This window comes from Musca vetustissima, unplaced genomic scaffold, assembly GCF_032173495.1.
Source record: "Musca vetustissima isolate MV318-11 ecotype Yass unplaced genomic scaffold, APGP_CSIRO_Mvet_v1 utg2910, whole genome shotgun sequence".
NCBI lineage: Eukaryota > Metazoa > Arthropoda > Insecta > Diptera > Muscidae > Musca > Musca vetustissima.
In genome coordinates, this window is record NW_026885361.1 from 217,154 (window position 1) to 233,409 (window position 16,256).

At 37.4% G+C, this 16,256-nt stretch overlaps 3 protein-coding genes across 3 annotated transcripts; 2 read left to right on the forward strand and 1 right to left on the reverse strand.

The window, feature by feature from the left end:
- Positions 1-374: 374 nt before the first annotated feature.
- Positions 375-1,420, forward strand: LOC133332611 (glyoxylate reductase/hydroxypyruvate reductase). The gene is made up of 2 exons (XM_061540994.1): positions 375-454; positions 517-1,420. The coding sequence occupies exons 1-2, from the start codon at positions 375-377 to the stop codon at positions 1,418-1,420; spliced, it is 984 nt and encodes a 327-aa protein (XP_061396978.1).
- Positions 1,421-3,255: 1,835 nt separating this feature from the next.
- Positions 3,256-7,310, reverse strand: LOC133332621 (symplekin). The gene is made up of 4 exons (XM_061541004.1): positions 7,208-7,310; positions 6,646-6,839; positions 3,505-6,577; positions 3,256-3,441 (listed from the first exon to the last, which is right to left on the reverse strand). Exons 1-4 carry the CDS (start codon positions 7,292-7,294, stop codon positions 3,256-3,258), a joined length of 3,540 nt encoding a protein of 1,179 aa, XP_061396988.1. The 5' UTR covers positions 7,295-7,310.
- A 2,290-nt stretch (positions 7,311-9,600) lies between these two features.
- LOC133332613 (nuclear receptor-binding protein homolog) lies at positions 9,601-15,658 on the forward strand. The gene is made up of 4 exons (XM_061540995.1): positions 9,601-10,827; positions 13,988-14,163; positions 14,266-14,798; positions 14,931-15,658. Exons 1-4 carry the CDS (start codon positions 9,778-9,780, stop codon positions 15,656-15,658), a joined length of 2,487 nt encoding a protein of 828 aa, XP_061396979.1. The 5' UTR covers positions 9,601-9,777.
- The last annotated feature ends 598 nt before the right edge of the window (positions 15,659-16,256 follow it).

Genomic DNA, 16,256 nt, shown 5'->3' on the forward strand with positions numbered 1-16,256 from the left:
AGGATAAAATAGAACCAACCGATTAAATAATTAATAGTCTATTCAATATCTCCAAGTCCAAGATATCGAACGCATTGTGGTAGCGTATTTGGTGAGCATACTGTGACGTGTGAACACCACTATTTCTGATTAGAGTTTTTGTTATTGCAATTAAACAGCTGTTTTCTAACATAGCAACGGCACACAGGTACACACAAACACATAAAAATAACTCAAATATCTCCAGCCAGTAAATAGCCGATATGATATCGTCGTTTCATTTCGCAAGGCATTTGAAAGGCTTGCAGGTTACTAAGCTAGGCAAACAGCTGCTGGAACAACGAGTTTTATGTGCAAAAAACAACATTCCAAAATTTAATAAATTTTATTCGAATATGAATTTGAAGAATCAAAAAACTGTATATGTAACCCGTCCTGATGTGGCCGGCGTGGGTTTAGATATTCTCAGGAAGGAGTAAGTTTTCACAGAAAGTATTATAGCACATATTTAAATTGTATATACTATGTACTCCACAGATGTAATGTGACGACATGGTCTGAATGCAGACCGGTGCCACGCGAAGAATTACTCAAACAAATTGAGGGCAAGGACGCTCTGTTTTGTGCCTTAACGGATAAAATCGATGCAGAGGTCATTGAAAAGGCAGGTCCTCAATTGAAATGCATCGCAACAATATCAGTGGGCTATGAACACATTGACCTTAAGGAGTGTAAAAAGCGTGGCATAAGAGTTGGCTATACACCGGATGTGTTGACAGATGCCACAGCCGAATTGACATTGGCCTTGCTGTTGGCCACCAATCGCCGCCTACTGGAGGCCAATAAAGAAGTATATAATGGTGGTTGGAAATCATGGGCACCCAGTTGGATGTGTGGCCAGGGTCTGAAAGGCTCGCGGGTGGGTCTCTTTGGTTTTGGTCGTATTGGTCAGGAAATTGCCAGCCGTCTTGTACCATTTAAACCGTCGTTGATAACCTACACCACCCGTACCCAACGCCCCGAAGAAGCAAAGAAAGTTGGTGCCGTCTACGTTTCATTCGAAAAAATGCTAAGTGAATCAGATTTCATAATCGTTTGCTGTGCCCTTACCCCTGAAACTAAGGAAATTTTCAATAGTTCAGCATTTGATAAAATGAAAAGTAATTGTATTTTTATAAATATATCACGTGGAGCTGTGGTCGATCAATCTGCCTTATATAGTGCCTTAAAAGAGAAACGTATCTTGGCTGCTGGTTTAGATGTAACCACGCCGGAACCATTGCCATTGGATGATGCCCTCTTGAAATTGGATAATATTGTTATACTGCCGCATATTGGTAGTGCTGAAACGCATACCCGAACCGAAATGTCACGTATAACAGCAATGAATATATTGGCTGGTTTGAATGGCGGTGAAATGATATCGGAAGTAAAAGTTTAAAAAGGAAGAAGAGACGGGGAAAAATGGATGAAATGCTTCAAAGGCTTAATATGGTTGTTAATTTAGCTTTTTTCGAATGAAGAACAATAACACAAAAATGCTTGAACGTATTCCTGCCCAATTATAGAACAACAATAATATAAATTTTTAATTAATTGAAAATAAAAATTAAAGTGAAATTTCCAAATTGGAAGGCTTTTGCAAGGATATTGTTTTTTATGGAATTGTTGGAATTTGTTTTTTTTTAATTATCATTTTTGGAATTGAATTGAATTGGGTAAGATGAACTATTTGAGGATTTCTATAATGAAATAATTGTGGTTAAATCACTTGTTCGAGAGATATTTGACATCTTGAAAAACTGTTTATGAGTCCTTCACAGTATTTTCAACAATTAAAAATCTTGAGATGGCTTCTATATAACATTAAAACGTGGACTTTTTAAACAATAATTTTTTAAAGTAACATCAAATCGTGAATTTTTAAAATAAAATATTTTCCAAGTATCTAGTCAAGCGTTGATTAGAAAATTTAAAATTCGTTTTATAAAGAATATTTTTTAAGAACCAAAATTAGTGTGGATTTTTTAAAGAATATTTTTTTGAAAGAATATTTTTTTGAAAGAATATTTTTAGGGACCAGAAGATGTGTAGATTTTTTAGTTTTTAGGGACCAACATAACCTTGGAATTTGGATTTTGTAAAGAAACTTTTTTCAAGGGTCAAAACAATTGTGAATTTTTTAAAGAATATTTGTTCAATTCTTACTTTAATTTGGATTTCTTAAAAAATTCTGTTTTTTTAAGCGTGGATTTTTTTTTTTGAATATTTTTCGAAGGACGAAATCATGGATTTTAAAAATAAAATTAAATATATTTTTAAAAACGTGGATTTTTTTTTAATTTTTCAAAGTCTGGATTTTGAAAAAATATTTTTTTAAAGTCAATTTTTTTGTAAATATTTACTCAAAATGCAGATTTTTGAAAATGTATTTTTTTCAAAAATTGAATTTTTGAAAAAGTAGTTCTTCAAAACTTGAATTTTTGAACAAAATAACCATTTTTAGAAGAGAAGTGATTCACAATCCACTTATATACCAATTTAAGGCTACCACATCGGTACATTTACCAAAATCTTGCGGAAAATTAATGCAAAATTTTCAAATTTTAAATGATATTGAATATTAAATTTACATTTAACCTGCTATTCAAGCAGACAGGGCAATATTTCAAATGCTTTTTATGAAATGCAGAAAAACCGAACAATTTTAGAGATTTTTTACCGGATATTCATATATATATATATATACCTTTGGATTCTTTGGAATATAGACATTTTACTACATACTTGGCCTACCTTTGTGGATGGTTTCATCACGAATGGTTTTATTTTTGATTTGCCAATTTCATTTGCATCCATTAATTAATTTCCACCACCGGCTTTACAGTGCTGCACTATTGATATTTTTGAAAATTCCAATAATTGTATTGCTCTTGAGTAAACTAATAAACTATCTATTTCGAAAGTTCTTTTTTCACTTTTCTTAATTGAATTGCATTTTGAATGATTGGAGAACTTATATTTATTTCCCGGCATTCCTACAAATAGCAGAGATATTGATGGATTCATAAAACTGAAAAACTTTTCTTACCACAATAGCTATCAAAATTGTTTTATGTGATTCTTGAGTTTAACGAAATTATTTTCGGGGTAATATTTTCAAAAATTTGCTTTTTTCTTCCTTTAAACATTTAAAAATTGATTTTTATTCCTCTAACGACTGGAATCATTTGTTTCATTTTGACACTTCCACAATAAAACAAAAACATTCTAAATTTAATCCTCTCCTGGAGGTAGTGGTTGATTGACGTCGGGCACTAAAGCAGTGGGTGGCTGAACAGAACCAGTTACCACAGTACTTATAACCGGTACCGTGGAGACTGTTGAGATGGTGGATATTTCCATGGGTTCTTCAATTTCCTTTTTAATATTTTCTGCAGATATAAAACCGCCACTGTCGTCCTACAAAAAAAAATTAAATTTTAATTAAACAAAAATGATTTTTTTTAAACATTCCACCCTTACCGTTATAAACACGTCGACAGCATTACCCGTTATAATATCCATAATTTGTGGTGTTACACCCGACATGGGTTCTTCCTGAATGCTCTGTGCATATTCCAATAAAGGTTGCCTTAAATCAGGACACTGCTCAAGGGCTGAATGCAACTGCTGAGGAGGTAGTTGTAATAGAACCGACAATGAAGTCGGTTTCAAACGTTGAATACACTTGAGGAAACCCTCCCAAATAACTTTGTGACGCCACACCTGCTTCAGGATTAATCTTTGCAGTAGATTGATAACAAAACTATTACCCAAACGCGGATACAAAGTTAAACTTTGTATTATTGTACGCATAAGAAGTGTGGGTATGGGTACAATTTCTACCAATTGTTGCAGCACTCCGATTAGTACATCTTGTGTGAACACTTCCTTTTCGGCCAAACACATTGACGTAGCCTTGACAATAAATTTCAAATCACATTCATTTACATCAATATTGTGAAGAGCTACCAAAATATCTGAGGGGGTGGTAGCCATTGTCTGGGTGGCAAACTCGGGACCAATACCCAAGAGGCGATTAAATACCTCCTTGACAACAACTTGATTAAGTTTTATTAATTTCGGTAAAGCGGCCAGTATCTCAGTGCGATTGAGACCACTTAAGATGGGAATTAGAACTCGTACATCTTTTATCTTCTGGGCATAGAGTTCCCGCACACGGAACACTAATTCAGGATGTGGTGTGGGCTGCCTTTCGGTTAGTATGTAAATAATACGAATTATCAAAGTCTCACAACCTTTGGGGCAATCTTCAATTAATTTCAAGAGTATTGGATTTTCAGGACCCAAATTCTTAATGGCCGCATCAATGGAACGTAACATGGTCCTTTTCAAATCAGCTGAGGTATTGGCATAAATTTGTGCTAATTTTTCCAAAAACAACTCCGGCTTGTGTGGTATTAAGGCCAACATTACGGTGAGGCATATTTTGGCAGTCTCCTCACGCCAAGCGGTCTCCACATCCGGCCTACCGAATTCCTCACCAAATATGGCAGCAGGTGGTATTTCTTTTTCCAAAAATGTACACCATTCCAGGGCGAATTCATTAATGCGTGGTGGCAGCAGTTTCTGACTGTGATACAGTGTCAGGATGTGTTCCATTGCCTTATCTCTCAAGTCACTACGTTCGTGTACACTAAAATTGAGTAAATGTCTCAAACATTTGGCTCTTCTGGGTGGCCTTAGGATACACATGTCCTTTAGCAATTCCAAACCATGGGAGGTATAATCTTCCAACAGTATCAGGCCCAAGAAAGGCTTCAGTACCTCATCGGTTATAATGGGAGCCTCTAAATAAACACGACGCATCAGCAAAACCTTGTCACGGAATTCACATTTGGCTATGATACCCTGGACCAGTTTCAGCAACAGCTCATTGTAAGCATGATCTGGACGATTTTCCGACTTAACATACGAATGTCGCGTGAAACCTTGCAGCAGGCAGTATTCCTCGTACAGCCATGAGAAAGCCAAATCAATACGTTGCTTAATATCCAACATAATAAAATCGAAAATATGATAACGAACATTATCGGGAAATGTGGCCGCCATAACAGTCAACAATTTGCGACGCTTTGCCGAAACTCCACCAATAATACATTGGCGTTCGGAATTTAAAATACGTTGCACGGCATCCATTAGGAATTTCTCTTTCATTTGCCGCGAAAAGGTCTTGGTGATTTCTTGTAACTTCAAGGCCTTGGCCTTTTGTTTCATACGTTCGATTAACTCCTGTTCCCCTTTAACACGTTCCATATTTTCTCTCAACTTTTTGGTGGCCTCCTCTTTACGCAATTGTTCCTCATCTAAAGGTGTTAATGATTGCGAGGAGGTTTCCACATCCATTGGTGTTTCAGTTGCTGGAGCAACAACTGCTTGCACCGTTTTTGCTTTCATTGGTGGTTCTTTGGAAAATGCCGCTGAGCCAGGGCCTATTTTTCTCTCCGTCATTTGTTGGCCCAATAAGTTAGATATTTTTGAAACCTGTTGAGGTATGGACAAATCTTTGATTGGTTCAAATTCGCGTAGAAAGTGTTCGGGTACAGCTTCGGGAAGTTGTGGTAAGCATTCCACAACCAAGTCCACTACCACCTTAGCCGATCTGATATTTTCAGCAATAAATTTTTCATTGACTTTGGTGGATTTCTGTTTCTGCTTTTCCAACTCCTCTTCGTCGATAACCATTTCCTGTACTTGCTTACCTCCTTCGCCATCTTCGGCATCGTCATCTCCTGAGGGACCCAAACGACGTTTTTTGGCAGTACTATTTGCCATTTCCAAAATACGCTTTTGTCTACGCTGCTGTTCCTGTTTATCCATTTTGGGTATTGCTCGTTGGATTTCACCCTGTGAGGCACCCAGATCCATAAGCATATGTCTAATGGCAGTTTGATATTCATAGGAACCTTTATTCTTCAGCAAACTTGTCAATTGCATTTTTAAACTTTTTCTCACCGAGCTGACCTGAGAATCGGACAAGGTAGGCGGTAAACTATTGTTTAAATTTTTAAATGCCTCCACAACAGGGCCCATTAGACTTGGACGCATTTTGGCAATGGTACACAAACTACTGGTACATGCTATCAAATTAACCGACGAAATATATCTAGCCCCATGGAATCTCAATAGAATGTCAAAGATACGCAGAGCTTCTTCCTCCAGCTTTTGTTTTTTAATTATTTTCAAATTATCTGCAACATTTTCCAATGAGAAATCATTCTCCTTCTTTTGACTATCTTCATCGGGATAACTCTGCAGGACCACAACACCTTCAAGGAATTTAATGGCATTTGTGCGTATACCATCATTCTCATTATCAATTAAATCCAAAATTTGAGCTTTAATCAGGCTCATGACATTCCATGCCTCCTCGGCACTGTCGCTTAGATCTTGTTGGCTACACAGCCATTGTAAGCCATGTTTGTAGATATTGCCACAGGCCTGTATGACACGTTTTATAACTTGGGGAGAACGATCACGCAGCAGGGAGGATATATGTTTGATGATTTGTGGTAAATATTCCACTTTTACTTTGCTAAAGTTAAAAAGAGGAGCATGTTTAAATTGAAAATGGAATTCATTGATTCTTGTAATGCTACTCACCAAATTTGCTCCATAAAAGCCACCACTTGCTTGCGTACATCCATGTTTGTATCATGAACCAAAGCTAGAATTGTTTCAAGAAACTCTTCCAGTAATTCTATGCAGGAACCAATGATGGTCTCCTGGATTTTCACCAACAAATCGCATTTGGTTTGTGGCTCAGCTGTGGATAATTCATTGACCCATTCTACTATCTAGAGAACAGGAAGAGGTAAAAAATATAAACATTAAATTAAAAAGAAAGGGCGCTATTTAATGGACATTTTTCTTCCAATGAAGACAAAATACCGGAGACAGATTCTTTAGTATAAAATTTGTATTTTAAATGCTACATAGGAGTTAAAAACAAGAAGTATCCGTTGTCCAAAGGGACAACAACGCGACATGGCTGTATCTCGACTTAAGCTTTATTAAGTAAATATGTATGGGCAACTAATCAATTATCCAAAATAATATTTATATTGATATTTTCCAATGAGAATTCCCTTTAATTATCACAAGACACCAAAGTACCGGTCTTCGGCGTTTTCTACAGCATCACAATTTGGAAACATATACTTACTCGAGCTCTAGCCGCTGCAGTCTTTTCATCCGTAAACAAATTAACTGTTTCACTTAGAAATTGAGGACGGCCCAGTATTGGATCCATTTTAATAAATTGTTTATGTTTTAAAAACTATTTTTTGGAGAATAATTGTTAAAAAACAAAACAATGTTTTCTCAGACCATCAGAAACAGTGCGTCGAATGAAATGAGCCAATCTAACTGAAAAACGTTCCACATGCTACGCATACGAAGCAAGGTAGATATACAAGGTAGCCGCATCGGCGAATTTCTACAACAAACATCGGTTGTTGTATTTTGATATGTCAAAAATATTTTGCCAAAACAAACAGATTGACAAGATTTTTTTACACAAATTCTTGTAGAAAATGTTAATAGAAGTACAAAAAAGCTCTTCGAAATTCGGAGATTTTCATTTATAATTTTGTTTTTTAATTTTTTGGTTCAACATTACAACAACATTTTTGACATTTATTTGTCCAACAGCTGGGCCGATGCGGCTACCTTATTAAATATACCTTGATACGAAGGGAAAAGCCAAGACAGAGATAAAATGCAAGGCATACTCAATCATGTTTACGAATGAGGCATAGAAGAATGTTAATCAGCTGATAGATTTCGTGAAAGGACACAAACATTTGGTGTTAACATTTTTCAGTGAATTACTAGTAAATTGTCATTAATGCTGACGGCAAACGCGCTCAGATCTTTTGTAGTACGTTTACATTGTACCGGATTTCGTTAACCCAGGGGGTTTAAATTATCAATTTCATTGTATATATGTCAAATAAATAATCATAAAGTAGGTTAACCCGGTAAAAAGTTCCAATACAAATGCCTTTGTATCAGAGAGATAGAGGGAAAGCTATGACAAGTCCATGGTAAAGTGTTTTCAATACGTTTAGATTAATAAAATCTACTTGATTTTGATATATCGATTTCGTAGCGTTTATGTCAAATAAACATTCGTCATATACCCAGTGGATTTTATTTTATGTGTCAGCTGATAGATTTGAAGAAAGGAACATTAACCCCGGCGGCAAGAGCGCTCAGATCTTTTACGGTACGTTTAAATTGTACCGGATTTCGTTACCCTGTAGGTTTAAATTGTCAATTTCATTGTATATATGCCAAATAAATCCCCATATGTTAGTGAACCCGTAAAAAGTTCCAATGCAAATGCCGTTTTTACAGAGAAAAATATATTTAAAATATCCACCCCTTGTTGTGAACCCTAACAAAATTATTTAAAAATTCCATGTCTTGTTCATGGCATAATTAGAGACGGTAGTCCCATTTGAGAATTTTACCATGGAAACATTTAATTTCTTTAATTTAACATTTAAATTCTTATAATAACCGATTTTTATTACAGTTGTTTTTCTTCTTCTTCTTTTCTTTAGTTTGTGATGGAAATGATGTATGGCCATTGTGTGCTTTATTAGAACACATCCATGTAAACATAACTGTACTGTCAATGTGTTTTGTGTCCGTTTCAAATCCTTTCACGCGTTTTCCATCTAAATTGGCAACATTGGGCGTAACGTCAATCTGCACGAATTATGCGACAAAAACGAAACGTCAACAGACACACAGAAACAGAGGGCAAAGTGAAACGTCAAAACAAAATTATCTATTTTTCAGTCAAATTTAGCAAATTAAGTTTTGCCCACTCTTGGATTGTATTTGATTTCTGTTCGTATCGGGGAAAATTCGCAATTAAATTTATTAATTCAGTTTAATAAATCGTTAATGATGAATCGGGTCCGCTTCGATTCCTTCAGGGAATAGAGACAATTCAAGTGTGTCTAATGGAATATATTTGCATTGAAATACGACAAAACAACGACGGCAAGTGAAAAGTACGAGCGAAAGAAAAAAACTTTTTTTTAAAGAAGCAAAAACAAAAAGTAAAGAAAAAAAACACTCATACGCCTTAAAACAACACACACAGCACAGTAGTGCAAAAGAAAAGCAACAACTACAACGGTGAGAAGCAGCAGCGGCAGAGCCAACAACACTACGTCTTGAGGAAGAGATTAAAACGCGAAATAATACCGACCGACCGTGCGATCGAGAAAAGCGAAAACTGTGTAAAGTTATTTTTTATTTTTGCAAAAAAGAAAATAACAACAACCAGAAAAAAAAACAAACAAAACGAAAGCCATAAAAAGTCAATAAGGAACGAAAGGGGGCAGTGGAGGCTGCAGTGCGTCGAATGGCAGAATAGGCGAGAGATAGATAAATAACAAAGACTCAAATCAAGGCCACCATTGAGGAAAAACGAAACGAAAATTAAACAAAACTAGTCGACACATTAATTGAAATTTTAAACGACGTTGACGACGACTACGACGAGGAGGAAGAGAGCCATCCAGCCAGCCACCACATCCAACAATAGGTTGCAAATACACAACAACATATCCAAAGAGAGTGCGAGAGAAGTTAGCCGCAGCAGCTAGAGTTGTCGGCAAACACATACACAGGCAGCTGCAGCAGCGGAGAGGAAGAGACCGGCTTAGAATTCAAATCCGAGCTAGTGGAGGCGTTTTGCCGCAACCACTGTCAATGTCCGGTAATCAAGCTCAGATCGGTGCTGGAGGTGGCAACAGTGGCGGCGGTGGTGGGGGCAGTGCTGAACAGCAGCAACAGCACACACCACCCCAGATAATAGCCTCTGGTGCGACAGCAACCTCCAGTTCATCAGCAGATGCCGTAAATATGGCAGCTGATTCATCGCCTCGCGAATCGGGTGACGACTCGGAGGATGAAAGTGAAATTCTTGAAGAGTCTCCTTGCGGGAGATGGTTGAAGCGGCGCGAAGAGGTCGATCAACGTGATATACCCGGCATCGATTGTGTCCATCTGGCTATGGACACCGAGGAGGGTGTGGAAGTCGTCTGGAACGAGTTGCAATACAGCAGCATACAGGAACTCAAATCGCAGGAGGAGAAAATGCGTCAGGTCTTTGACAATCTGCTGCAGCTGGACCATCAGAACATAGTCAAGTTCCATCGCTACTGGACAGACATACAAAATCCGGAAAGGCCGCGTGTGATATTCATTACGGAATTCATGTCGTCGGGTTCTCTAAAACAGTTCCTTAAACGCACCAAGCGTAACTCCAAACGCCTCCCGTTGGAGGCCTGGCGTCGCTGGTGTACACAGATACTTTCAGCGCTTAACTATTTGCATTCCTGCGTACCGCCCATCATCCACGGCAATCTAACCTGTGATAGCATTTTCATCCAGCACAATGGTCTGGTCAAGATCGGGACAGTGGTGCCCGATGCAGTCCATCATAGCATCCGCCAACAGCAACAGCACAAAGCTGTGGAACATGGTGCCCTACACTTTATGGCTCCGGAATATGGTGCAGTTCGCCAGCTAACGGCTGCCGTTGACATCTATGCGTTCGGCATGTGCGCCCTGGAAATGGCTGCATTGGAAATACAAAATAGTGAACCAAATACCACAATACACGAGGAGACAATATTAAGGACGATCAATAGTTTGGAAAACGATTTGCAACGAGATCTAATCTATAAGTGTTTGCGAAGGAATCGTTCGGAAAGGCCTAAAGCCAGTGATTTACTTTTTCATCCGCTATTATTTGAGGTGAGTGAGTAATTGTTTGAACATTTTTTGTTTTGTTGTTTCTGTTATCCATTTCGTTTGTCAGTCTGTCGGACTTGCCATGCTTTGTGCATTCTGATCGTGTCTCTGTACAAGTCTTTGGTGAGTGTATTGGTTCGCCTGTCCGCCTGCCTGCCTGGTGCTATGTGTGCTTCATTCATATATGTGCATGATGAAGAAGTTGATGACGCAGAGGAGGTGGAGGAGGGCGATGTAGACGACAAAGTAAAAAAAGATACAACAGCACCAACAACAAAGGCGAGGGACCAAACATGCACAGCAACTTAAAAATATAAACTACCATTTCTAAAGTAGGACATTGACTGACTGACTAATAAAGCTCTCAACACCAACAGCAAGTTTTCTTGCAGTGGGATAGTGTGGTGTGCCTTTAGGCTTCTCCTCAGGCTACTAGGTACTACAACTAATTTTGCAAAATAAAATTCATTAGCACCTACACACAAAACACTTGCTTTTTAAAAGCAAATTTCTTTTCAAATAAAAAACGAAGGAAGGGAAAAGATTTGTGAAAGGTGTCAATGTCAATGGTAGTTCCAAAAACAACAACGACAAAGTGTTCATTAAACACATGTGCCAAACTAGGCGATACCCATTTCTTTTAATCTACAAACAAAAATATGTGTGTGAATCACTAGGCTTGTAAAGTTATGTCCTTGCTGTTGGTTTTATTATGACTACTACTGCTGGCAATCATTTTATATTCTATACTGCTGCCGAGGGGTAAACTGAGTCATATATGCCGTAACTGGGAATTCTACACAGCCATCAATATCCTTTTCGATATTGTTGTTTTTTGTTTTGTTTTTTATCTTCCTAATATAAATTAGATGTTTTTGTTTTTAGAAATTAGTTTTACACGAAGGTATTTTATTTTTTGTTATTGATCCCCTAAAGTATGTTACATTGAGGCATGTGTCTTGTGTTGTTGTTTCACAACACACAAAGTAAATGATTCACACTGCGGCGATAGACAGCGAGAGACTTGTTTTTGCAAAACAAGTATATGGGTACAAGTGCAAGGCAAACTAATAAATATCACATAACAAACAAAATACACTGTAAAAAATACTTGGTGTAAAAAACAGTAGGGATGATACAACAACAACTGTATAAGAGAACGGCTGCTTTAAATGAACTAGTTCCGTAATTCCTTTAATGATTCATTCTATCAATGATATATAAAAATGATATAAATATAAATACTTACACAATTTGTCAGATATCCGCTAATTCTCTCCTGTTTCTTTGACTGAATGAAATGTAATTGATCAAGTTCACTGGTTCATTTCAGTGAATCGCTCTATTGAACAATTTACATTGTGTTGCTCACGCAATACATGTCAACTGTGTTTAGCATCCTTTCTCTCAGTGCACACCAAGATACATTGATTAACATTTTGTTGTTGTATATTTTTTTGTTCTTACTACTACGACCACCAACATTCTTTGTATAATATGTAGCAGTTATTATACACATATTTGCCATAAATAGTTTTGCCATTGAACTTTTTTGTTTTTGTAATAAAATGACCCCCAATGTGAACTGTCATCTCTCACTTTTCTCTATCTCTTTCTCTTACTATCACCGGAGGCTTTCATTTTACAAAAGAAATCAACTGATTTAACCTTCGTTAGTAATTGAATTAAATCCAAAGGCCAGACCACCAGTATGGGACCATATAAAAAGATATACATATTCATACATTACTACATACATATGTATATGATAGTAAATAAATTACAATGCTTCAGTTCGTCCTCGGACGGCTCACAAGAAAGACGTAAAAAAAATTTTAAATGAGTACTACACGCCCACGGGCTTAAAAATAGATTTTTACAAAATGGCGGTTGTTAAGCGTTCGCTTAACTAACACGTGTGTTTTTAAATGGATAACCTATAAATTACGAGTCGTTCAACAAAATCCAAACAGCTGCGCATGAAATTTTTAATTTTCGTAAATTTAATAGCAAAAGAAGATGCTTTTCGCTACTATGTGACTCCTTCACAGTAGAAGAGTTCACTGATACACAAGGCTTAGAAAGTCTGAACATTGTGGTCAAATTCTTAAAGAAGATCGAAGTCAACCTGCAAAACACAAACCACCATCTATGGATAAAGTCAAATTCGTAGCAAAGCTACATACGGATACATGGCACTAAACCTTCTATCCCTATAGAAAGTGGGCCAACCAAAATAATACATAAAAAAAAAAAAATTACAATGCTTAATATTTAAGTAAATTAAAAGAGAGATGATTTAATGGCAACTAAATATAATCGTTGCTTTATAGTTATGTACGAATCCATCACAATACAGATCCATTATGGGTATGGGTAACATGTAGAAGTTCTTTTTTAGAAATAGAACAAAATTAGAGATTTATGTGTCTAATTCTATGAATCCTGTATTTCTATACAATCTACAGAAGGACTAGGAATAACATGTAATATTAATCGAAAATCCATCCTATCTCAAATTATAGGCAATTTGTTTTTATAGTCTTCTAAGACCCATATCTTTTGATCCACACCATATACAGTCACATGTCGCACCATTTTGGAAAGGGCAAAAGGGATTGGAGAGGGACTATAATGGACCAAAGTTCGACTTTTAGGCGGTTTTTCAATAAAATCGGGTTCTAAAACCCAGTTTTTTGACTGTATCTCCAAAACGGTTTCAGATACCCCCACTCAATAGAAAGGTATTTTTATAACCTTTAAAATGATACCCATTTTATATTTACCGGATTCGTAAAACCGGATATAACCGGGTAATCGTACCCGAAATTCCGGGTCAAATATCCGGGTATGCGGGTACGTCCCACAAGAAAAAAAGATATCCCCATATTTAAGGTAAAAATACCTATCTGGAAAAAAATTTCAGAAAAATCTGATCGTTTTTACTAAACTAGAGTTGTTCCAAAGCCTCAGACTTGAGCAGGATGTGTATTGGTTTTTTGCATTTTTAACCGTTTCCCTTAAGTTAACACATTTCTAACATTAAAATAATAACTTGTTGTTGTAATTACTAAAAAATACAATTTTAAATATTTATAAATTTCTAATTTTCTTTCCAAAAAAATCTTCCTGATTTTCGACACAAACAAACCAACAACAATAGGTGCATTCATTAAAATTACTGGCTGCCCATTGTCTGATATTCTCCTCTTCGAATCGTACAATGTTCTCAGAAACGGTTATCGATGGCATGATGCAACGTTACAATCGACCCGAAGTGATAATGGCATATGTGAAATTTTCACGTAATCCCGAAGCTACTGAAGATGAACAACAGCAGCAGCAACAGACAAATGCTGCTGAATCACCAACATCGGGCGAAGCGAGTGAAGCAGTTGGCGGTGAAGATGCCGGACAAACCAGCCCTAAGGCTTACATTAGAGAATATCGTCTGTCCGATGTACCATCTGCAGATAAATTGGAAAAATTCGTCGAAGATGTCAAGTACGGGGTATACCCTTTGACGGCGTTTAGTGGCAAGAAACCGCCACATTTTCGTTCACGTGCCGCCTCGCCGGAACGGGCAGATTCCGTGAAATCGGCCACCCCCGAACCTGTAGATATTGAATCACGGCGCATTGTTAATATGATGTGTAGCGTCAAGAAATTAAAGGAGGGCAGCAATGACATACTGATGACCATTTTATTGCGTATGGATGATAAAATGAATCGTCAGCTATCGTGTGAGGTTACCGAAACGGATACAGCATCTGATCTGACACAAGATTTGGTACGTTTAGGTTTTGTACATATTGAAGATCAGGAAAAGATACAGGCTCTGTTGGAGGAGACATTGCGTAGCACATTTTCGGAGGGTGGTGCTGCATTTGGTGAATATGGAGCTCAGGAGAGGACATTTAGTGCTACAATTAATGAGCAGCTGCAACAGCAGTTAGGTGGTGGTGGTAGTAGTAGTACCGCTGGAACAACAACAACCACAATGATTAACAGTAATACTAATAATAATAACAATAACAACAACAATAGTAATAATAATAACAACAACAATAATGCCATAATGATGACCACAAAGACATTGCCAACAGCAGTAGGAACAGGAGCGGGAGGAGTAGCATCTGGAGTAGCCACGGCAGCAGCAATAATACCACAACAACAAACCCTACAACAACCAGCAACTACAACAACATCCCTAACAAATAACCCAGCCGGCGTAAATATGACAACAATGCAGCAAATGGAAAGAAACTGGTCGGTGGCTGATAGTGATGCAGTGGGAGGAGCTGCCGCTGCAGCCATGATGATGCGTGCCCATAATCCAACACAAATTAATTCAACCATGTCCTCACCCCTGCCTCCAAATGCAGCTGTAGCAACGGCCACCTTGGGTCTAACCGGTACGGTGACAGTACCAATGGTGGCCTCTGATCCTCTGGCGGGCCATGTTATGTATGTGCCACATGAGCAGTTGCAGCAAATTCATGCAACGCATCATCAGCAACAACATCATTCACATCCTAATACACAGCAGCAAATGTCACCCCCACAGCAACAACAAATGCATCAGCAACATATAGATCCCTCAATGTTGTCCATGGATGTTACGGATAGTGGAAATGTGAGTCATCATCATCCTCAGCAGCAGCAACAGCATCAGCAACAATACATGAATCCAGTTACTGTATCTATGGCCACAAATAGTCCGGCAATGTATGCACCTCCTCCCCACTTAACAAATATGTCGGTTGCCCATTCACCTCAAACGAATGCCACCCCAGCCGCCTCCTTTGCATCTCCCTCGACAACAATCAACTAATACACAGAGTATTTTAATTTATGATAGCAGAAAACAATTAAAACAGTAAATGAAATGAATGTGGAATGTGTTTCCTAGAACTCCAACTCCTCCACCTCCTATCCCTATTGCCTCACTCTCTCTCTCTCTCTCGCAATGCCTCTACAAATATTTGTTTAAGTAAGTTTTGAAAAACAAACAAAAAAATTACTAAACCTAACAACTCATATTTTAAATAGAGTCCTTGATTATTATTTTATATATAAGAATACTTTTGATTTAAGCTAAGTGTCCTAGTGGTCCTCCTACATTTCGCTTGATTTTTGTTTTCTTCCACACACACACACACAAACCTACATTGTATTGAGTACAGTCAGCTTAGATGCACGCCGCACTACTATCCCTACCCTTCCCGCCCCTCTTCTCTCTTAGCAATAAGTTTTGAAAACAAACAAAAAAAAACATGCCGTAATTGTTTAAACAAAATGTAACGGCAAACTGAGTCCTTGTCAAAATTTATATACGAAGAAAAAACTAAAAAAAAAATAATAAAAATTTAAGAAAGAGACTGTCTAAACGAGTATATAGTTATTTAATTAATTTTATTAGTTTTCTTTTT

Excerpts from the sequence above, each read along its gene's own strand:
- LOC133332621 (XM_061541004.1), bottom strand. The coding sequence starts at position 7,294 with ATGGATCCAATACTGGGCCGTCCTCAATTTCTAAGTGAAACAGTTAAT. Across the intron at positions 6,840-7,207 it reads CTGCAGCGGCTAGAGCTCGA|ATAGTAGAATGGGTCAATGA; the intron begins GTAAGTATATGT and ends CCTGTTCTCTAG. Across the intron at positions 3,442-3,504 it reads CTGTCGACGTGTTTATAACG|GACGACAGTGGCGGTTTTAT; the intron begins GTAAGGGTGGAA and ends TTTTTTTTGTAG.
- LOC133332613 (XM_061540995.1), top strand. The coding sequence starts at position 9,778 with ATGTCCGGTAATCAAGCTCAGATCGGTGCTGGAGGTGGCAACAGTGGC. Across the intron at positions 14,164-14,265 it reads ACTGAAGATGAACAACAGCA|AGAATATCGTCTGTCCGATG; the intron begins GCAGCAACAGAC and ends GGCTTACATTAG. Across the intron at positions 14,799-14,930 it reads AGGTGGTGGTGGTAGTAGTA|CAGTAGGAACAGGAGCGGGA; the intron begins GTACCGCTGGAA and ends CATTGCCAACAG.
- LOC133332611 (XM_061540994.1), top strand. The coding sequence starts at position 375 with ATGAATTTGAAGAATCAAAAAACTGTATATGTAACCCGTCCTGATGTG. Across the intron at positions 455-516 it reads TTAGATATTCTCAGGAAGGA|ATGTAATGTGACGACATGGT; the intron begins GTAAGTTTTCAC and ends TGTACTCCACAG.